General features: G+C 41.9%; 1 protein-coding gene and 1 long non-coding RNA gene across 4 annotated transcripts in view; one reads left to right on the top strand and one right to left on the bottom strand.

Annotated features, from left to right (window-relative positions):
* PLCB1 (phospholipase C beta 1) overlaps window positions 1-14,064 on the top strand; it is a 341,667-nt gene that overhangs the window by 265,782 nt on the left and 61,821 nt on the right. For all 3 annotated transcript variants that reach the window (XM_042049230.1, XM_042049231.1, XM_042049232.1), the window contains exons 20-27: window positions 157-321; window positions 1,444-1,543; window positions 3,564-3,668; window positions 4,181-4,290; window positions 8,631-8,763; window positions 9,615-9,668; window positions 10,196-10,415; window positions 13,535-13,715. In XM_042049230.1, coding sequence (XP_041905164.1) covers window positions 157-321; window positions 1,444-1,543; window positions 3,564-3,668; window positions 4,181-4,290; window positions 8,631-8,763; window positions 9,615-9,668; window positions 10,196-10,415; window positions 13,535-13,715 — 1,068 coding nt within the window. The remainder of the gene's footprint in view (window positions 1-156; window positions 322-1,443; window positions 1,544-3,563; window positions 3,669-4,180; window positions 4,291-8,630; window positions 8,764-9,614; window positions 9,669-10,195; window positions 10,416-13,534; window positions 13,716-14,064) is intronic.
* The window catches only part of LOC121674706, a 103,964-nt gene continuing 100,654 nt past the window's right edge, over window positions 10,755-14,064 (bottom strand). Inside the window, exons 4-5 of the long non-coding RNA XR_006019790.1 lie at window positions 13,372-14,005; window positions 10,755-12,461 (exon numbers count right to left, since the gene is read on the bottom strand). This is a non-coding gene — a long non-coding RNA (uncharacterized LOC121674706). The remainder of the gene's footprint in view (window positions 12,462-13,371; window positions 14,006-14,064) is intronic.

The raw sequence follows: 14,064 nt of genomic DNA, 5'->3' as shown, positions 1-14,064 counted from the left end.
TGGTGTCTGTTTATTGTGGGCTTAGTGTTGTTTTGGTTTTATTTTAAATGCACTCTATCTGATCATTAATGAGAATTATGCATCTGCATTACAGCCACTTCTTTCCTAATCCACCACAGTGATCTCTAACGATGCTCCTTTGTTCTTTGGCTTTAGATAATTTCAGGTCAGTTCCTTTCTGATAAAAAAGTTGGTACCTATGTGGAAGTGGACATGTTTGGCCTGCCTGTGGATACCAGGAGGAAAGCTCTGAAGACCAAGACCTCTCAAGGCAATGCGGTGAATCCAGTCTGGGAAGAGGAAGCCATAGTGTTTAAGAAGGTTGGTGTAACACTTGCTTCCCAAAAGGGCATTGTGCTTTTTTTATCCCTGTCCAATGGGGTCTTTCCATGGCTTACTGAACTTTGCACTTGTTAGAAGGCAGGAAAAGAGATTCTGAATAGTTATTTCATAGTTCAGCTGCTTTTGCTGAACTTCGGCTGCTCCAGTTGTGGCAACTCCTGCTGAAAGAAGTGACTCTGAAGTCCCCTTGGTTGTTTCAGTGGCACAGCTGGAAGCAGCAGCCATGTGGCTGGGATGGACAGCAGGCACAGATCCCAGCAGCAGTTCAGTGGAATGGCCATGGCACTCTGCCCTGGCTGAGCAGCCCTCCCAGGAACCTGAGAGGAGGACAATGGAAATGCAGCTCCAGCAGCCTGGCTGGCTGAGCTGGCACAGCCAAAGCAATCTGCTGTCCCTGCTTATCCCTAGATTGGGCTATAAAATCACTGCCCAGGTGATGAAGACACAAATCCCATCCATTTGAGATGAGACATAAACTTCTGAGCTACTCATGCAGTATTACTCAGACTCAATTCTCTAAGCTTCTAAGGAGGCAGAAAACACGGAGCACATTTTAGGACCATGCATTGTGAATGTTTTACTGCGCTTTGCAATACACCTGCAGCCAATATTTGAACAGAACCTCTGGGTTTTGCTCACTGAGCACCTTGGTTAGGTATATCCTGAGTCCAGGTGCTCGTGAAACAGTTTCTTTCAGATTTCTCTGAGCAAGTGTAGCTCACAAGGATGTTTATACACTTGTTACTTGCAGCAGTGCTCTTTTCCCTGAATACTTGGCCTTCTGAATGGCTTTCCTTTGGCAGCCTGCCAGAGCTTAAGTTTGGAAACATCACTAGCATTTTTCTTCTGTAATGAACTTGTAATTAGTGTACTTCGTTTCTCTGTTTAGTTAACGATAGTGCCTGACTGCCCCCATGCTCAGAGAAGCACAGGTTACTATTTTTAGTAGGTTGAAAATAAATCAGAGAAGCTCTTAGGTTTGGATTGTTGCTTTTTTTTTTCTTTCAATGACTAGATAAATTTTAGCATGTATTCTGTGCAGCCTATGGAGCTGCTTCATCCAGAGCTGAAAGTTAATAATGCAACAATATTGCCTTCCAGGTGGTTTTACCTTCCCTGGCCTGTTTGAGGTTAGCAGTGTATGAAGAAGGAGGGAAATTCATCGGCCATCGGATATTGCCGGTCTCAGCAATTCGACCAGGTAAAACCTTTATCCCCATCCAGACAGACATTGTGTGGTTAAAAGAGACAGCAAGGCAGAATCTCAACTGCTCTAAATCAGCAGCCACTCAGCAGCCTCATAGCAACTGAGGACTTGAATAATCTATCTTGGGTTCAAAAAAGAAACATACCCTATTTCACCAGAAATTTAAGTTTTTAACCATCCAGGAAAACCAATGGAATTAAAGCATTGGAGGCATAGTTGGCACTTCCTTATCTCCAGTACACTGACTTCATGCTCACAGGTTTATGCTAAAAAGTGCAACTGCACACTTTTAAGAGGAAAAAGGGCAGCAACAGCCAATTTTGATCTGTCATCTTTGTGAGAATGGGATGTGGCTGGGAATGAAAGCAAAATCTGCTCCTCTCAATGTAATTTCTACATGCATGAAAGACTGACCTATCTCTATATATTTGTATATAGCTGTTATATCTCTGTAACACCTTTAAATCAATCCAAAATTACTTTCATTCTCCTTGCTGAAAATTAAAAGAAAAATATCAGTATTGGCCTCTTCTAAATCATACTATTTCTGCTATAATTAGTGGCCACTTAAATGAAAATTGCTTTGTGCGACAACTCCGGCCACATTTTCCAGGCCACAGACTTGTTAGAGATCCTGCTTCAGAAAGATGCAGTGACATTGGCAGTTTGAGCAAGGGAAGTGTTCAAGTTCAGTGCCAGATTTTCCAGTGAGGAGAGGAAGCTGAATTAGGGCAAGCATATGGGCCATGAACATGCTCCCAGCTTCACTCGCAGTGGAAGAGGAAGAATATCTGTACCTACCCTGTGCCTTATCCAGCCCAAAGCTCACATGTCCCCATATCTGACAGTTGGCCAAATTACTCCTGAAGAAGAATTTCCACACCTTTTTCATGAGCAAACTCTGTTTATCAATCCAGCAGAAACCTTTTTTATGCCAGCTGCATTTTCTGCTGGATTAATGGATATAGCTGTTTCCTGGAGGATCTGCTGAGTGCCAGAGGAAGGTAGATGGGTGATGGGAGAGGAGAAGGGGGTGGGAAGGATTTCCCTTTTCTGGTAAGTGCAGTCTTCCCAGAGCTGTTCCCCACAGGCCCATTCTCTGTCCTTGTGGCTCCAGCATCATCACTTTACAGCATGTGATGGAGAACAGCCTGCTGCTCTGAGTTTGTGTCCATGCTGAAAACTTGCTGGAGGATGTTGAGAGAACTGAGAACCATTTGTAATATGTAATTTCTCTCTTTTCTGAGATGCTATTGAAAGTTATATCATGCTGTCCATCCGCATACTTGTCACTATTCCCAAAGCAAGGGTTTAACCATTACTTGGAGAGAGAGTTGCTCACATCAGCCAAGTGAGGATTCCCCCAGATAAATGCATCCTGCTCCTGACTTGGATCCTGACACTTCCCTCATGTGTGGCTCCCAAACTGGACATGGCACTCAGTGCCACATGGTGATCAGTCAAAGGTTGGACAGCCAGCTTTCAAAACAGTCTGGAATTTTTCTTTTTACAGAATTATTTCTAAGGATGGTCACACAATAGGATTTATACACACAAACACACTCTGTAGCCATCATGCCACATTGTGTGTTTTTAAAATTAGATCCTGTGTGTGGATGGGCTGTTATATCTCATTTTACTTTGGCTGTTCATATTGCTGAGTACTACCAGAGTCACTTTCGAAAATGGAATAAGATCTACTAAACTAAAAAAACTCCAGACATAGGTAATAAAACAGAATACATGAAAAATTTAAATAAATTACCATTTTTAGCATCAGTCACATATGTGAGAATAAACAGAACATACTGTTTTAAACTACAGTGCCATGTGCCTTTCCAGCAGTCTGTACACTTATCCCTGAAACCCTTCACGTAAACCTTTCCCTCCCAGAAGTCCCTGGAGCTGCTTGGTCAGTTGGAGCCACACTATAAATAACAAATGATAGCAGAGATGCACTGGAAATGCCTGTGGAAGGGTTTATGCTGTGAACTGGTTGTCCCTTACTTTGCAGGCTATCACTACATCTGCTTGAGGAATGAGAGGAACCAGCCTTTGACGCTGCCAGCTCTCTTTGTGTACATAGAGGTCAAAGACTACGTACCTGACACTTACGCAGGTAACTCTGTAGTATGCAGGTAATCTTCCTACTGGGGAATAAAAAGGCTAATTGAAACACAAAATGCATGGAGTGTGGATGACTTGCCAGGCATCATCCCCACTGGGATAACAGTCCTGTGAGCAAAGGTCTGCATCTGATGGATCACTCTGTCTCCTCACTCCTAGCAGATGGCCTGATCTACAGTGACTTGCCTGAGGCTTAGGATTAGGGCCAACTCTTATTTGCAGCAGACTCCAAAGGAGGAAATACCCCAGGCGTTTGCCACTGGAACACAAATGACACTTTGCGTGCAGGACACACGAGTATGTAATTGTTTCCTAGGCAAAGTGCCATGCTCGAGGGAGAGAAGTGTGTATAGCCATTGGCTCTTAACAAGGGTAGGTTTAAATGCCATGCAGTGAAAGACCGTCTTCTGTGAAAAACACTGTTCTGCCTCCTTCTTAAAACCTGAGGAGTGCTGGGGCAATAACACCAGGGCTTTGAAACTGAAGTATTTGCCTTGTTCCTAGATGTGATTGAGGCCTTATCCAATCCAATCAGATATGTAAACTTGATGGAGCAGAGAGCTAAGCAGCTGGCTGCACTGACTTTGGAAGATGAGGAAGAGGTCAAGAAAGAGGTAAGGGAGGTTTCTGAGTCTCTGGAAATCATGCTACAGTATTTAAAAGCACCTACTTTGCTTAGAAAGACAAATATTGAAAATCCCTGGGGACTGTACATGTTGATTACATGAACACCTGTAAACATCTCACCATGGACGAGACTGGGGCACACGACACCCCAGCAGCATTGCACTGTGAGTGTGGTTTCACTGAAGGCAGCGTGGTGTGCATTGGGCAGGTTGCTGTTCAGGGGTGAAAGAAATGAAAAACTGTGTTATGTGTGTGCTGTGCAACTTTGCTCTGTAGCAACTGAAATCTTTGTGAGTCAATGCCTGTTGTTTTCCAGTGTGCTACTGGTTCCTCTTGTTAAAAAGACAACTCTGTGTCAGGAGCTTTTCCTGAAAATATTAAAAATTTTACAGAATTTCTGACTGTCTCTGGAGAGGTCATTCTGTTGAGAAACATTTGTGTGTCTCAGTTTATGGTGTCTCTATAGATTATCTGTGAGCAAACATGTCCTAAAGAGACACAGGGTAATCATGCAATAATTTAGGTGGGAAGGGGCCTCTGGAGTTCAACTCATCCAACCCTTCACAGATGTTAGAAAGAGCAATGAAGAGGGAGGAGACCATGGAGTAAATAAATGGTCAGGCCTATTGTAGCTGAGCTGAAAGCTATTGGAGCTACAATTTTAGTTGTTAGGTATCTGGATTTTGTACGGTTACCTGCTGCTGTGAACCCATTTTTCTGTATGATTGAAGGTGTTGTGCACTGAAATGCACAGATGTTCTGAGCATAACTGAGTTCAGCCGTGGCTTCTGATGGACTGTGCACGCTCAAACATTCAGTCTCTCTGTTCCAAACACTCACTGGGGCTTCCAGCAGTGTTTGAGAATATCAGCTTTGTCTGTCTAAGGTGGCTGTGCCAGGTGTTGTGCACACCAAGTGATCAGAAGGCTCTCAGCACAGTCTCTAGCAAAGACAGAGAAATGCTTTTTAATCCTAAACTGCCCTCTGCTCTGGTGCCTGCCTTCTGCAATTCTCAGATGTGCAAAACCTCGCTGAACTAGATTTTGTAACCAAGAATACATTCCCAAAGCAGACCAGATGAGTGAAAGTCATTACAATTCAGTAGCCAACAATTTACTCTTTGTGCAGTGTCACAAGTTCTGCTGAATGAGGACACTGAAATGCTCAATAGTATCTTAGATATTTATCTAGGACACGCTACACATGAGATTCTATATTAATAGCAAAGCCTTTTTTTACCATAATCCTTTAAATACCTTAGAGGTCATTTTTACTTTTGAAAAACTACACATTTTCCTGGTATGTACAGGCTTATTTGTTAGTTAGAAAAATTCTTGTCGTAGAGTATCTTCTGCAGTGAATGGAAGATAGATTACTCTGTCGAGGGGCTTGGAAGCTCATAGAATAAAGGAGCTTGTTTTGGACAAGCACAGAAATACTTTGTAAAAGAAAACGGTAGTGATCGTAGTGGTGCTTTTGCTAAAAATATGTCATGGTTGAGTTAGCTGCAGCACCAAGGTACAGGGACAAAACTGCCACTGGAAGTGTCGTCAACCTGAATTCACCACTGTTACCTTCTATTTTAAAGGCACTTTTTGGGTAAGATATTTTGGTCTGTACTTGGAAATCTTGAATTCCCTGACCATGTCAGTCTGTTTTCTTCACTTTTTTTGGCCCACGACAATCACACCAATTAATAATTGTAAGTACATTCACTGGCAACACAGCTGAACAAACCCAAGTGTGTTTGCCAGAAATGAGCACCTAATTGCACCTGGATTCACATTTCCAATGCCCAGTTCAAGCTTACACACTATAATTGATTGTGTGCGAAGCTGAGCTGTCTCCCAGCACAGATTCCACTCCCCATACTTCTTTCCTTCCCCTCACACACATTTCTGATCTGAGCAGCTGTCAGAGGAAAACTGAGAGGTTTTTGCTTTGCTTTCCTTGCTGTAGAAGTTTAAACTCAATCTCTTTAGGAAGTTCCCCAGGCTTCTCACAGAACAACAGTGAAGTAAGCTACCTAATAGTGAATTGTTTTGAACAAATAAATCAGCCTTTCTTCAGGCTTCACATTACTTTGTCTGTTAATGGTCAGTGTAATCACTTAAACAAAGAATGCTGAAGAACTGACAGAAGTTCCAGCATCCTTTCTGGATTTATTTACAAAGTTCCCATCATAAATATGACAGGAATTCCTGCCTTAACCTTTCTGGTCGATTCTTGCTTTCCAGCCTGGCCTGAGAAGAGCTGGTTTTGGGGAATGCAATGCCTGCAGCGTGGGTTTTGCACCTTTAAATGAATACATTGTAAATCTCCAAGAGCATACAGGTAGTGAAGGTTGCCCTCTCTTCCCTTGCCTGGTGTCCTTTACAGACAGGAGGAACAATCCAAAGAAATTGGCAAGGAGTTCCTTGGTAAGAACTAATCCCAGCCTGAAGTAGCTCCTTTTCTCTGTAGAAATAAAAATAGACCATATAGATTCCTCTGTGGGTATGCATCTCTCTGCTTAGTAAATGTACTGTATTGCAAAAGACATGGCAACGTGAAATAGAAACCAGTTTATGTGAATATTAAAACTCTAAATTAGAAGGCTGGGTTACATCATGTTTTAAAAACAGCCTGAAAGGAAAAATCCTTTTTTTAAGGAAAAACTGTGTTTATTTTAGCATTCTTTTAGCATAGTAGGATGAATTATGGGAAGAGAAAGTGCTTTTTAATGAGATTAGATTGCTTGATGTAGTGAAAATTATTCCATATTTACTTTGTGATCCTGCCTCACATTTCTGCTTCAGTTTCTGAAAACAGATGTTTTATGTCCTAGACTGACAGGTTATATTAATAGTTCCTCAACGAGCTGAGATGCAGCATCTCACAGCACATAAAAACCTGGTCTCAAAAGAAGGTAATACCCACTTTCCATGCAGTGGGGCACAGTGATGCCAGAAGTTAGGAATTCTGCCTTTATTTGTGTTAACTGTTGATGATCTGTGTAGCAAACGTTGTTTTTATTAAACTAATGAACTGCAGCTTGTGGAGAGCTGAGAGGATAACCACATCTGTGTGTGTTTGTCACAGCTACAGCTTTTGCCTGTCACATTGTTCCTCTGTCAGAAATGTTGGCTAAATCATGTTTTTCCATATTTTGTTGCAGTCATTCCTGTTTGATATAAATGAAGTTGTTGGCATTGGTTTTCGATTGCATCGTGTTTCTGCCTACAGTATCTCCCTCCTGTAATTCTGGTAGGAATAGGCTGTTGAGACAGGAATTGTTTAGCAATATACAGTGTAGTGTCAGGGTCAGGCTGAAGGAAATCAGCGGCAGGAGCAGGGCAAAACAGTTGGATCAAAATGCATTTTGCCTCTATTGATGCAGCACAGGCTGATATTTTTCAAGTGGGGAGTAATCACGGGGCAAAAAAACCCGACAACTGTGGTATCCTGCCTCTGCATGTAATGTGATTACCATCAAAGAGGGAGATGGAAGCAGCTGAAGGAACAAATCCAAAACTTCCCTGGGACACCATGGCAACTGGCCCCTTGCAGGGACAGCAGGAAGTGAGGCCTGGCCATTTCAAAATAAAAATTGCTTTGAATGACCTTCTGTTTGCTGAGTGCCGGGTGCCTGCTTAAAACCTGATGGTCACAGGGACCATTTCAGATGGTGAGTGTGTAGTACCATGCACGCTGCAAGCCTGAGCCTTGAGGAGACTGGAGAGAGGGAAAAGATGGTGGAAAATGCTTAAATCTTTGGATACCACAGATGTGTTCATGCAGCAGGATGGAGGTACTGTTTACATATTACCCTTGGAGTATAGTTACAAGAAGGTAAGATCCTGGGAGTCAGAAGGATGTCTCTGTTCTGTGAGAATGGTGGAAAATGGTAGTGCTGTGTGTATCTGTGAAATTTAGAAGCAATTTTGTGCACACGTTTTGTTCACAGCAGGGATTTGAGGAGCATTCTCCTGCCAGCATCTACGTTATTTCTAGAAAGATTTTGTGGCTCTTCACTAAAATACAGCCTTCACATCTGGTGCAGCTAATATATATTGTACTGAAAAATGTCCCTGATGAGTTATATCTGCTTAAAATACTTTTTCAGAATAATACATGCTCTATTTCTGCCTGAAATTTACCCTGCACAAATGAGCCACCTGGGTTACCACAGCTCCTAAGGATATCTTCTTCTGTTGCTTTCTTTTAGAATGATTCTTAGATACAACATTTGCAGAATTTTACATTTAAAAACCAGGCTGAACTGGACCTGCAAATAGATTAAGTCTGCTAGTTGGGAAGAATAATGTGAATTATCATGTGGTTTCAGATTGACCACGGGGATGCACCATCTGAAGCTAACAATGAACCCAGGCCAACACCAGCAGAAAATGGGGTAAATTTCACTGCCTCCCTCACACCGAAACCAGCAACTCAGGTTGTCCACAGCCAGCCAGCACCAGGTAAAAAAAACCAAACAACAAAACAAAGGAAAAGAAAAAAAAAGTCCCATCTTTTTAAAATAAGTCTGGATAATAATTTTTGAAGTGCTTTGTGTTTAAAGAACAAAGCTGGGAAGTTGTGTGTGTTTGTTTTGTTTGTCTAAAATAGGTGGAAACTTTCCCACCACTTTTCTCTGCTGTTGGGGCAAATCTTCAAATATACAAATATCTGCTACTTAACAGTTGCTCTAGTGGTGGAAATGAAGTTCATTACAAGCAAGAAAACATGCTCAGGTTTTTTTGTTGATGTTGTTGCAAGTGCAGGAATCTTTTGGAATTGTTTTTACAGCTGTGCCTAATTTATGCATGTATTTATACATCTTATTCCACACACGAAATACAGGCTTAGGCACTTCTGTATTTTGTATTGACACATATGCTAAAGGAAATGCTTGTTAAACACAGTGTTTATAATTTTATGACTGCAGTCTCTATAGGCATGATCTGACTGACTTCCAAGGAGCTGGATTCATCCTGTGTGCAGGAATTTGGCACTGACATCATAATACGTAATATAGTTGTACTGTCAGCCTAATGCCACTCAAATGACTTGTGTGAGTGGTTCAATCCTCCTTATAAGTAAAACAACACAGCTCAGGTGGGTTTTTGGAAGGTCACCTTTCTGTGTTGGGTCACAGATGTTTTCCATGTTGCTCCTCTCCTGCTCAAAAGATGCATTTTCTCCAATGATGAATAACTGCCATGTCAAGGTGTGTCCTGGGTCACCTGCCATGTTTTAACCCTCAGTCAAGCAGCACAGTCATGGCTGATGTTTTAAAAGAATTGGAATTAAACATCTCTTTTACCTCTAGGTTCGGTGAAAGCACCTGCAAAGACAGAAGATCTTATCCAGAGTGTCCTCACAGGTAATAAATACACAGGTTACACTGCACAAATGATAAGCTTTTTGTCAAGAAAAACATCTTTTTTTTATGAAATAGGCCACCTGGCTTAGGCATTTCTTCCAAGGATTAGCACTGCAGTAACTCCTAGAAAATGCACATGCCAAGTGTTCTTCCTCAGGTTTGCAGTATTCAATGTTTGGGCGCATTTCATGAGATTGGGTGCCAACAGGGAATTTTTAAAAAATTGTTGTAGTTTCACGAGCTCCAAGTTACCATCTAATGCAGAAAAAAGAGCAGCATTATTGTGAGAACAGAAGCTAAATTTGTTCTGAATATAGTGAACAGTAGAGGAACCATTTTATCACAGTGCTTTCTATCCAGTTAGCTTATTTCAGGTAAAACTACTCAGTTAGTTTGTGCCGTATTCCCTTTACCCACAGTAGACAAGCAGGTTTTGTTTCATTCCTGCTCATGGCAATCCCTGGCTCCTCTGACTGAAATCCTACACTGCTGGAAAAGTGAAGTGACTTTTGTTATTATCATTGCAGAAGTGGAAGCACAGACCATTGAGGAGCTAAAACAACAGAAGGCCTTTGTGAAACTTCAAAAGAAGCACTACAAGGAAATGAAGGACCTGGTGAAGAGACACCACAAGAAAACCACCGACCTTATCAAAGAGCACACGGCAAAGTACAACGAGATCCAGAACGACTACCTGCGGCGGAGGGCGGTGCTAGAGAAAACTGCAAAAAGGGACAGCAAGAAAAGGTGGGTTAAGCACAGCCTGCCTCAGCAGTGTGCTGCTGGAGATCTTTACTCGGGCCTTCCCTTACCGTAGAGAACTCATAGGGACGTGACAGAGCACAGAAAAAACCAAAAGCAGCACATTCCTCATTAACGGTGGATGAGAGTATTGGCTCCCAGTTAGAGCCTTGGAAAAACTCACACTACGGTTGAAGGCATCAGGTGTAGAATTAGGGGAAAGAAACACCTGGAGATTATAAACATCTGACTGCTGTTTAAACCATGAGTGATCCAGAACACTTGGGGATCTCTTAACGACTGCCTGGCTTTGCCTCTGCATGAACACCCCTTCTGTGCTTTCTCTTCCCAAGCCTTGCACCCTGTCTCTTTCTCTGTGCTGATACAATTTTTATATTATTTATTTACTAATTATTTGTTATTATCAATTTAAATGCAAAAACGGCAATGACTTCTTACTAACCTTTCCACAGTTATTGCCTTGTTCCTATGGTAAGGAACTGCATGTTAATAAAGATCAATTCATAACTCCTGGCAAAGCATATGCACACACAGAGCCAATCAGGGTCAGATACTCTTGCAATTGAACTTTTATTTCTCCCATTGGTGCATCCTGTTTGTCTTAGCATCATTTATTTTTTAAAGTAACTAGATAAGCACAAAAATCCTCTTAATTTTTATGTGAAATTGATGCAGCTGCAGTTCTTAAATACGATGATATTGAATGAACTTTAAAAAAAATTACTTTTTGGTAGGAGATGATCAGAGAAAAAAGCTGCAAGCCTGCTCTGGCTGCCACCCTTGTTGATAGTACCTCTAAATGTAAATGACTGGGACTCAGGCCATAACTTGTCCCTGGGCAGGAGCTTACTCATTTATGCTTTCCTGATGACAGAATGTCATTTGGCTTAATAAGAGCTTGACACTCCCAGTATATCTGTGTTCAGCTGGCTTAAACTGTTGCCAGTTTTCAGGCTTCCAGGTTCTGTACTTGAGTTTAACAAACTCCCTTAATGACTGGCTGTCATCTGCAAGCACAAGGATATTTTATCTGCAGTGTTTTCCATCACCAAAGCGTGTGACAGACAGTGGCAGGCAAAACAACAGCACATTTCTGTCTTTTCTCCTATTCACATTTAAGCAGAAAATCAAGCTGAATAAATAAAATGACTCACTTGTTTTTGAGCAAAAAAGGATTTGGGTTTTTTACTGTGTTGTGATCTGACTGCAAACTATTCATGATGTCAGGCAGTAAAACCCTGCAGTCTCCTACGTGGAGCTGCCACAGTGGCGTCGGAGATGTGAAGTTTTATGTGCACATACAGACAAGTCTGGAGGTTGAATTTTAAAAAACGCAGGAATATATTTTCAAGGATTTTCAAACTTGCAAGTACATATTATCTCAAGCAGCAGACTTCTAATAGAACACTACATCCCAAGGAAAAAGGGGATTTTTATCATTTTAAATTATTGCTGACACTCTTTGCTTGTAACTGCCAAGTACAAATCACTACTTCACCGCAGTCCCTGTATCAGATGGCCATAAAAATGTGTTGTCTCTGGTCAGGAGCAATCTCTGCTTTATGCCCTTGTCTAAAATTGAGCCAAGATTCAGTAAAGCCATTGTCTACAGGAAGGTTGAAATATTTATTTATACACATGCACAAGTGTTTTGTTGGTGTTGCTCTGAAGTTTCTTTAATGATCATGTTCCATAAAAAGCAGTCAGTATTTTAGCCAGTGCTTAGAAATAGGCCTGATTTCTTTTTTCCAGAAATACAAGAGAAATGTCAGCTTTAAAATATGTATTGTGTAATGGCATCATATGCTGACTGTAATATTCATTAATACTGTCTTCTGGCTCTGTAATATTTAAATTACCTTCACCCATCACACTGACACCACTTAACCTCTTAGCAGAATATTCAAATACAATAAAAATACAAGAAATAAAACAAGGCTACCTTGGGATTCGTGTCCTCTGATGGATGAAAGCAGGATCACATTATTTCAGGTGAAGTAACTCTAAGTGACAGCAGCTGCACACTTGAACCTGGGAGAGAGAAGAGAGGCAGAGCCAGTTCTCTGCATTGTAATCTCGGCACATTTCTGAGGAGCAAACTCATTTTTCTCCCCATGTCAACCCTCCCTGTTCAAGGTTTTGTTGTTTTGTCCATCTCCTGCGCTGTTCTGAGGTTTCCCAGGCAACTGATTTAGCACCTGAGCATGGCAATAAGCACAGCAGCAGAGCAGGGACAGAGCATCATCTTAGTTTTTAATGTATTTTCCTTGGGTTTGGTTTAGTGTTGGCTTGAGAGTGATACTGGGTTTATTGCTTATTTTTCTCTTGAGCAGTTTAGTGTCATCATATCTCCTTTCACAGTTACATCCATCCTTCCTTCTGTCTTAAGAAAGAATAAAATAGACCCAAGCTGTTCCTTAGAGTTGCTTTTTAGCTTCCTTACTGCGTTTCTCCCTTGCTCCTGAGGGTTGCCTCCCTGAGGTTTGCTCCCCACTGGGGTGTGAACTTCCCTTCTGAAGTCAGCAGCCCATGAAGCACTTTCCTGTGTGTGCTATGCATGGCATTTCCTGAAGGGGGGACAAAACACCAAATAAAGGGATGTTCCTACCATGTGCAGCATTTTGTAAGTGCAGATGTAAAGTTAAGCTCTTAAATTTATTGCTGAGTGCGTGCAGGGATGACTCGGTTTCCAAAATATTCAGCATTCACCCTTTCTGCTGAGAACTGTGCATCTTTGAAGTTCAAGTTATGTCTGGAAGTGGGTAAACAAGTTCCATGAGCATCTGTTCGTGGGAAATCTTGGCTGTTGCATTTATTGCTCACTTACACTAAGTCTGGTTGACATCACCCTGGTGGGTCAGTGAAATGAGGTTTAAAAGCAGTGGCCATCCCATTAATAAATTGCTAATAATTTTAAAAAAAATTAAATTATTGAACTTACTAGGGCTAAAATCACCTGTCTTCTTGCTCTGTGTGTGGTGCTGAGGAATTTATTAATGGACTAGTTATAAATATCTGACTTAAAAAGGCAAATTGAAATAAATAAAGGCAGGGTGCAGGTGCCGGGTGACTGAGACCCCTCGGGGTGTGCTGTGTCCTTGCAGGTCTGAGACGAGCAGCCCCGATCACAGTTCTTCCACCATTGAGCAGGAATTGGCTGCACTCGACTCCGAGATGACCCAGAAGCTCGTGGAGCTGAAGGAGAAGCAGCAGCAGCAGCTGCTGAACCTCAGGCAGGAGCAGTATTACAGTGAGAAGTACCAGAAACGAGAGCACATCAAGCTGGTAGGTTTGTGGTGTCAGGGTCGGGGTGAGCACTGACGGCACCAGGACAAATTCTCATCACCTGGGGCTTTCTCCTACTTGGAGTCCCTTTCAGAGCTTCACTTCCCTGAGTTCTGCTGCAGCTTCAAGGGGCTGTTGTGTCACTTTGTCACTAACACTTCCAACAGCTTGGAAGGCTTTGGGTGGAAGGCACAAAGGCAACAGGATTACTGCTACCTTTGGTTACATAACTCTGGCTTTACTGCAGCTTTTGGATGATGTTCCTGTTTTGTTCTGCCACTTTTTCCAACCTGAAACACACAGGGAGGCAGGATTAGCCAGAAAATGAATCGAAACACCATGAAAACAG

This window comes from Corvus kubaryi, unplaced genomic scaffold (assembly GCF_017639235.1).
Source record: "Corvus kubaryi isolate FWS band 111438036 unplaced genomic scaffold, C.kubaryi_AGA036_p1.0 70, whole genome shotgun sequence".
Classification (NCBI taxonomy): Eukaryota; Metazoa; Chordata; class Aves; order Passeriformes; family Corvidae; genus Corvus; species Corvus kubaryi.
The sequence above is the reverse complement of the archived record's forward strand: the minus strand, read 5'-3'. Positions and strand labels throughout refer to the sequence as shown.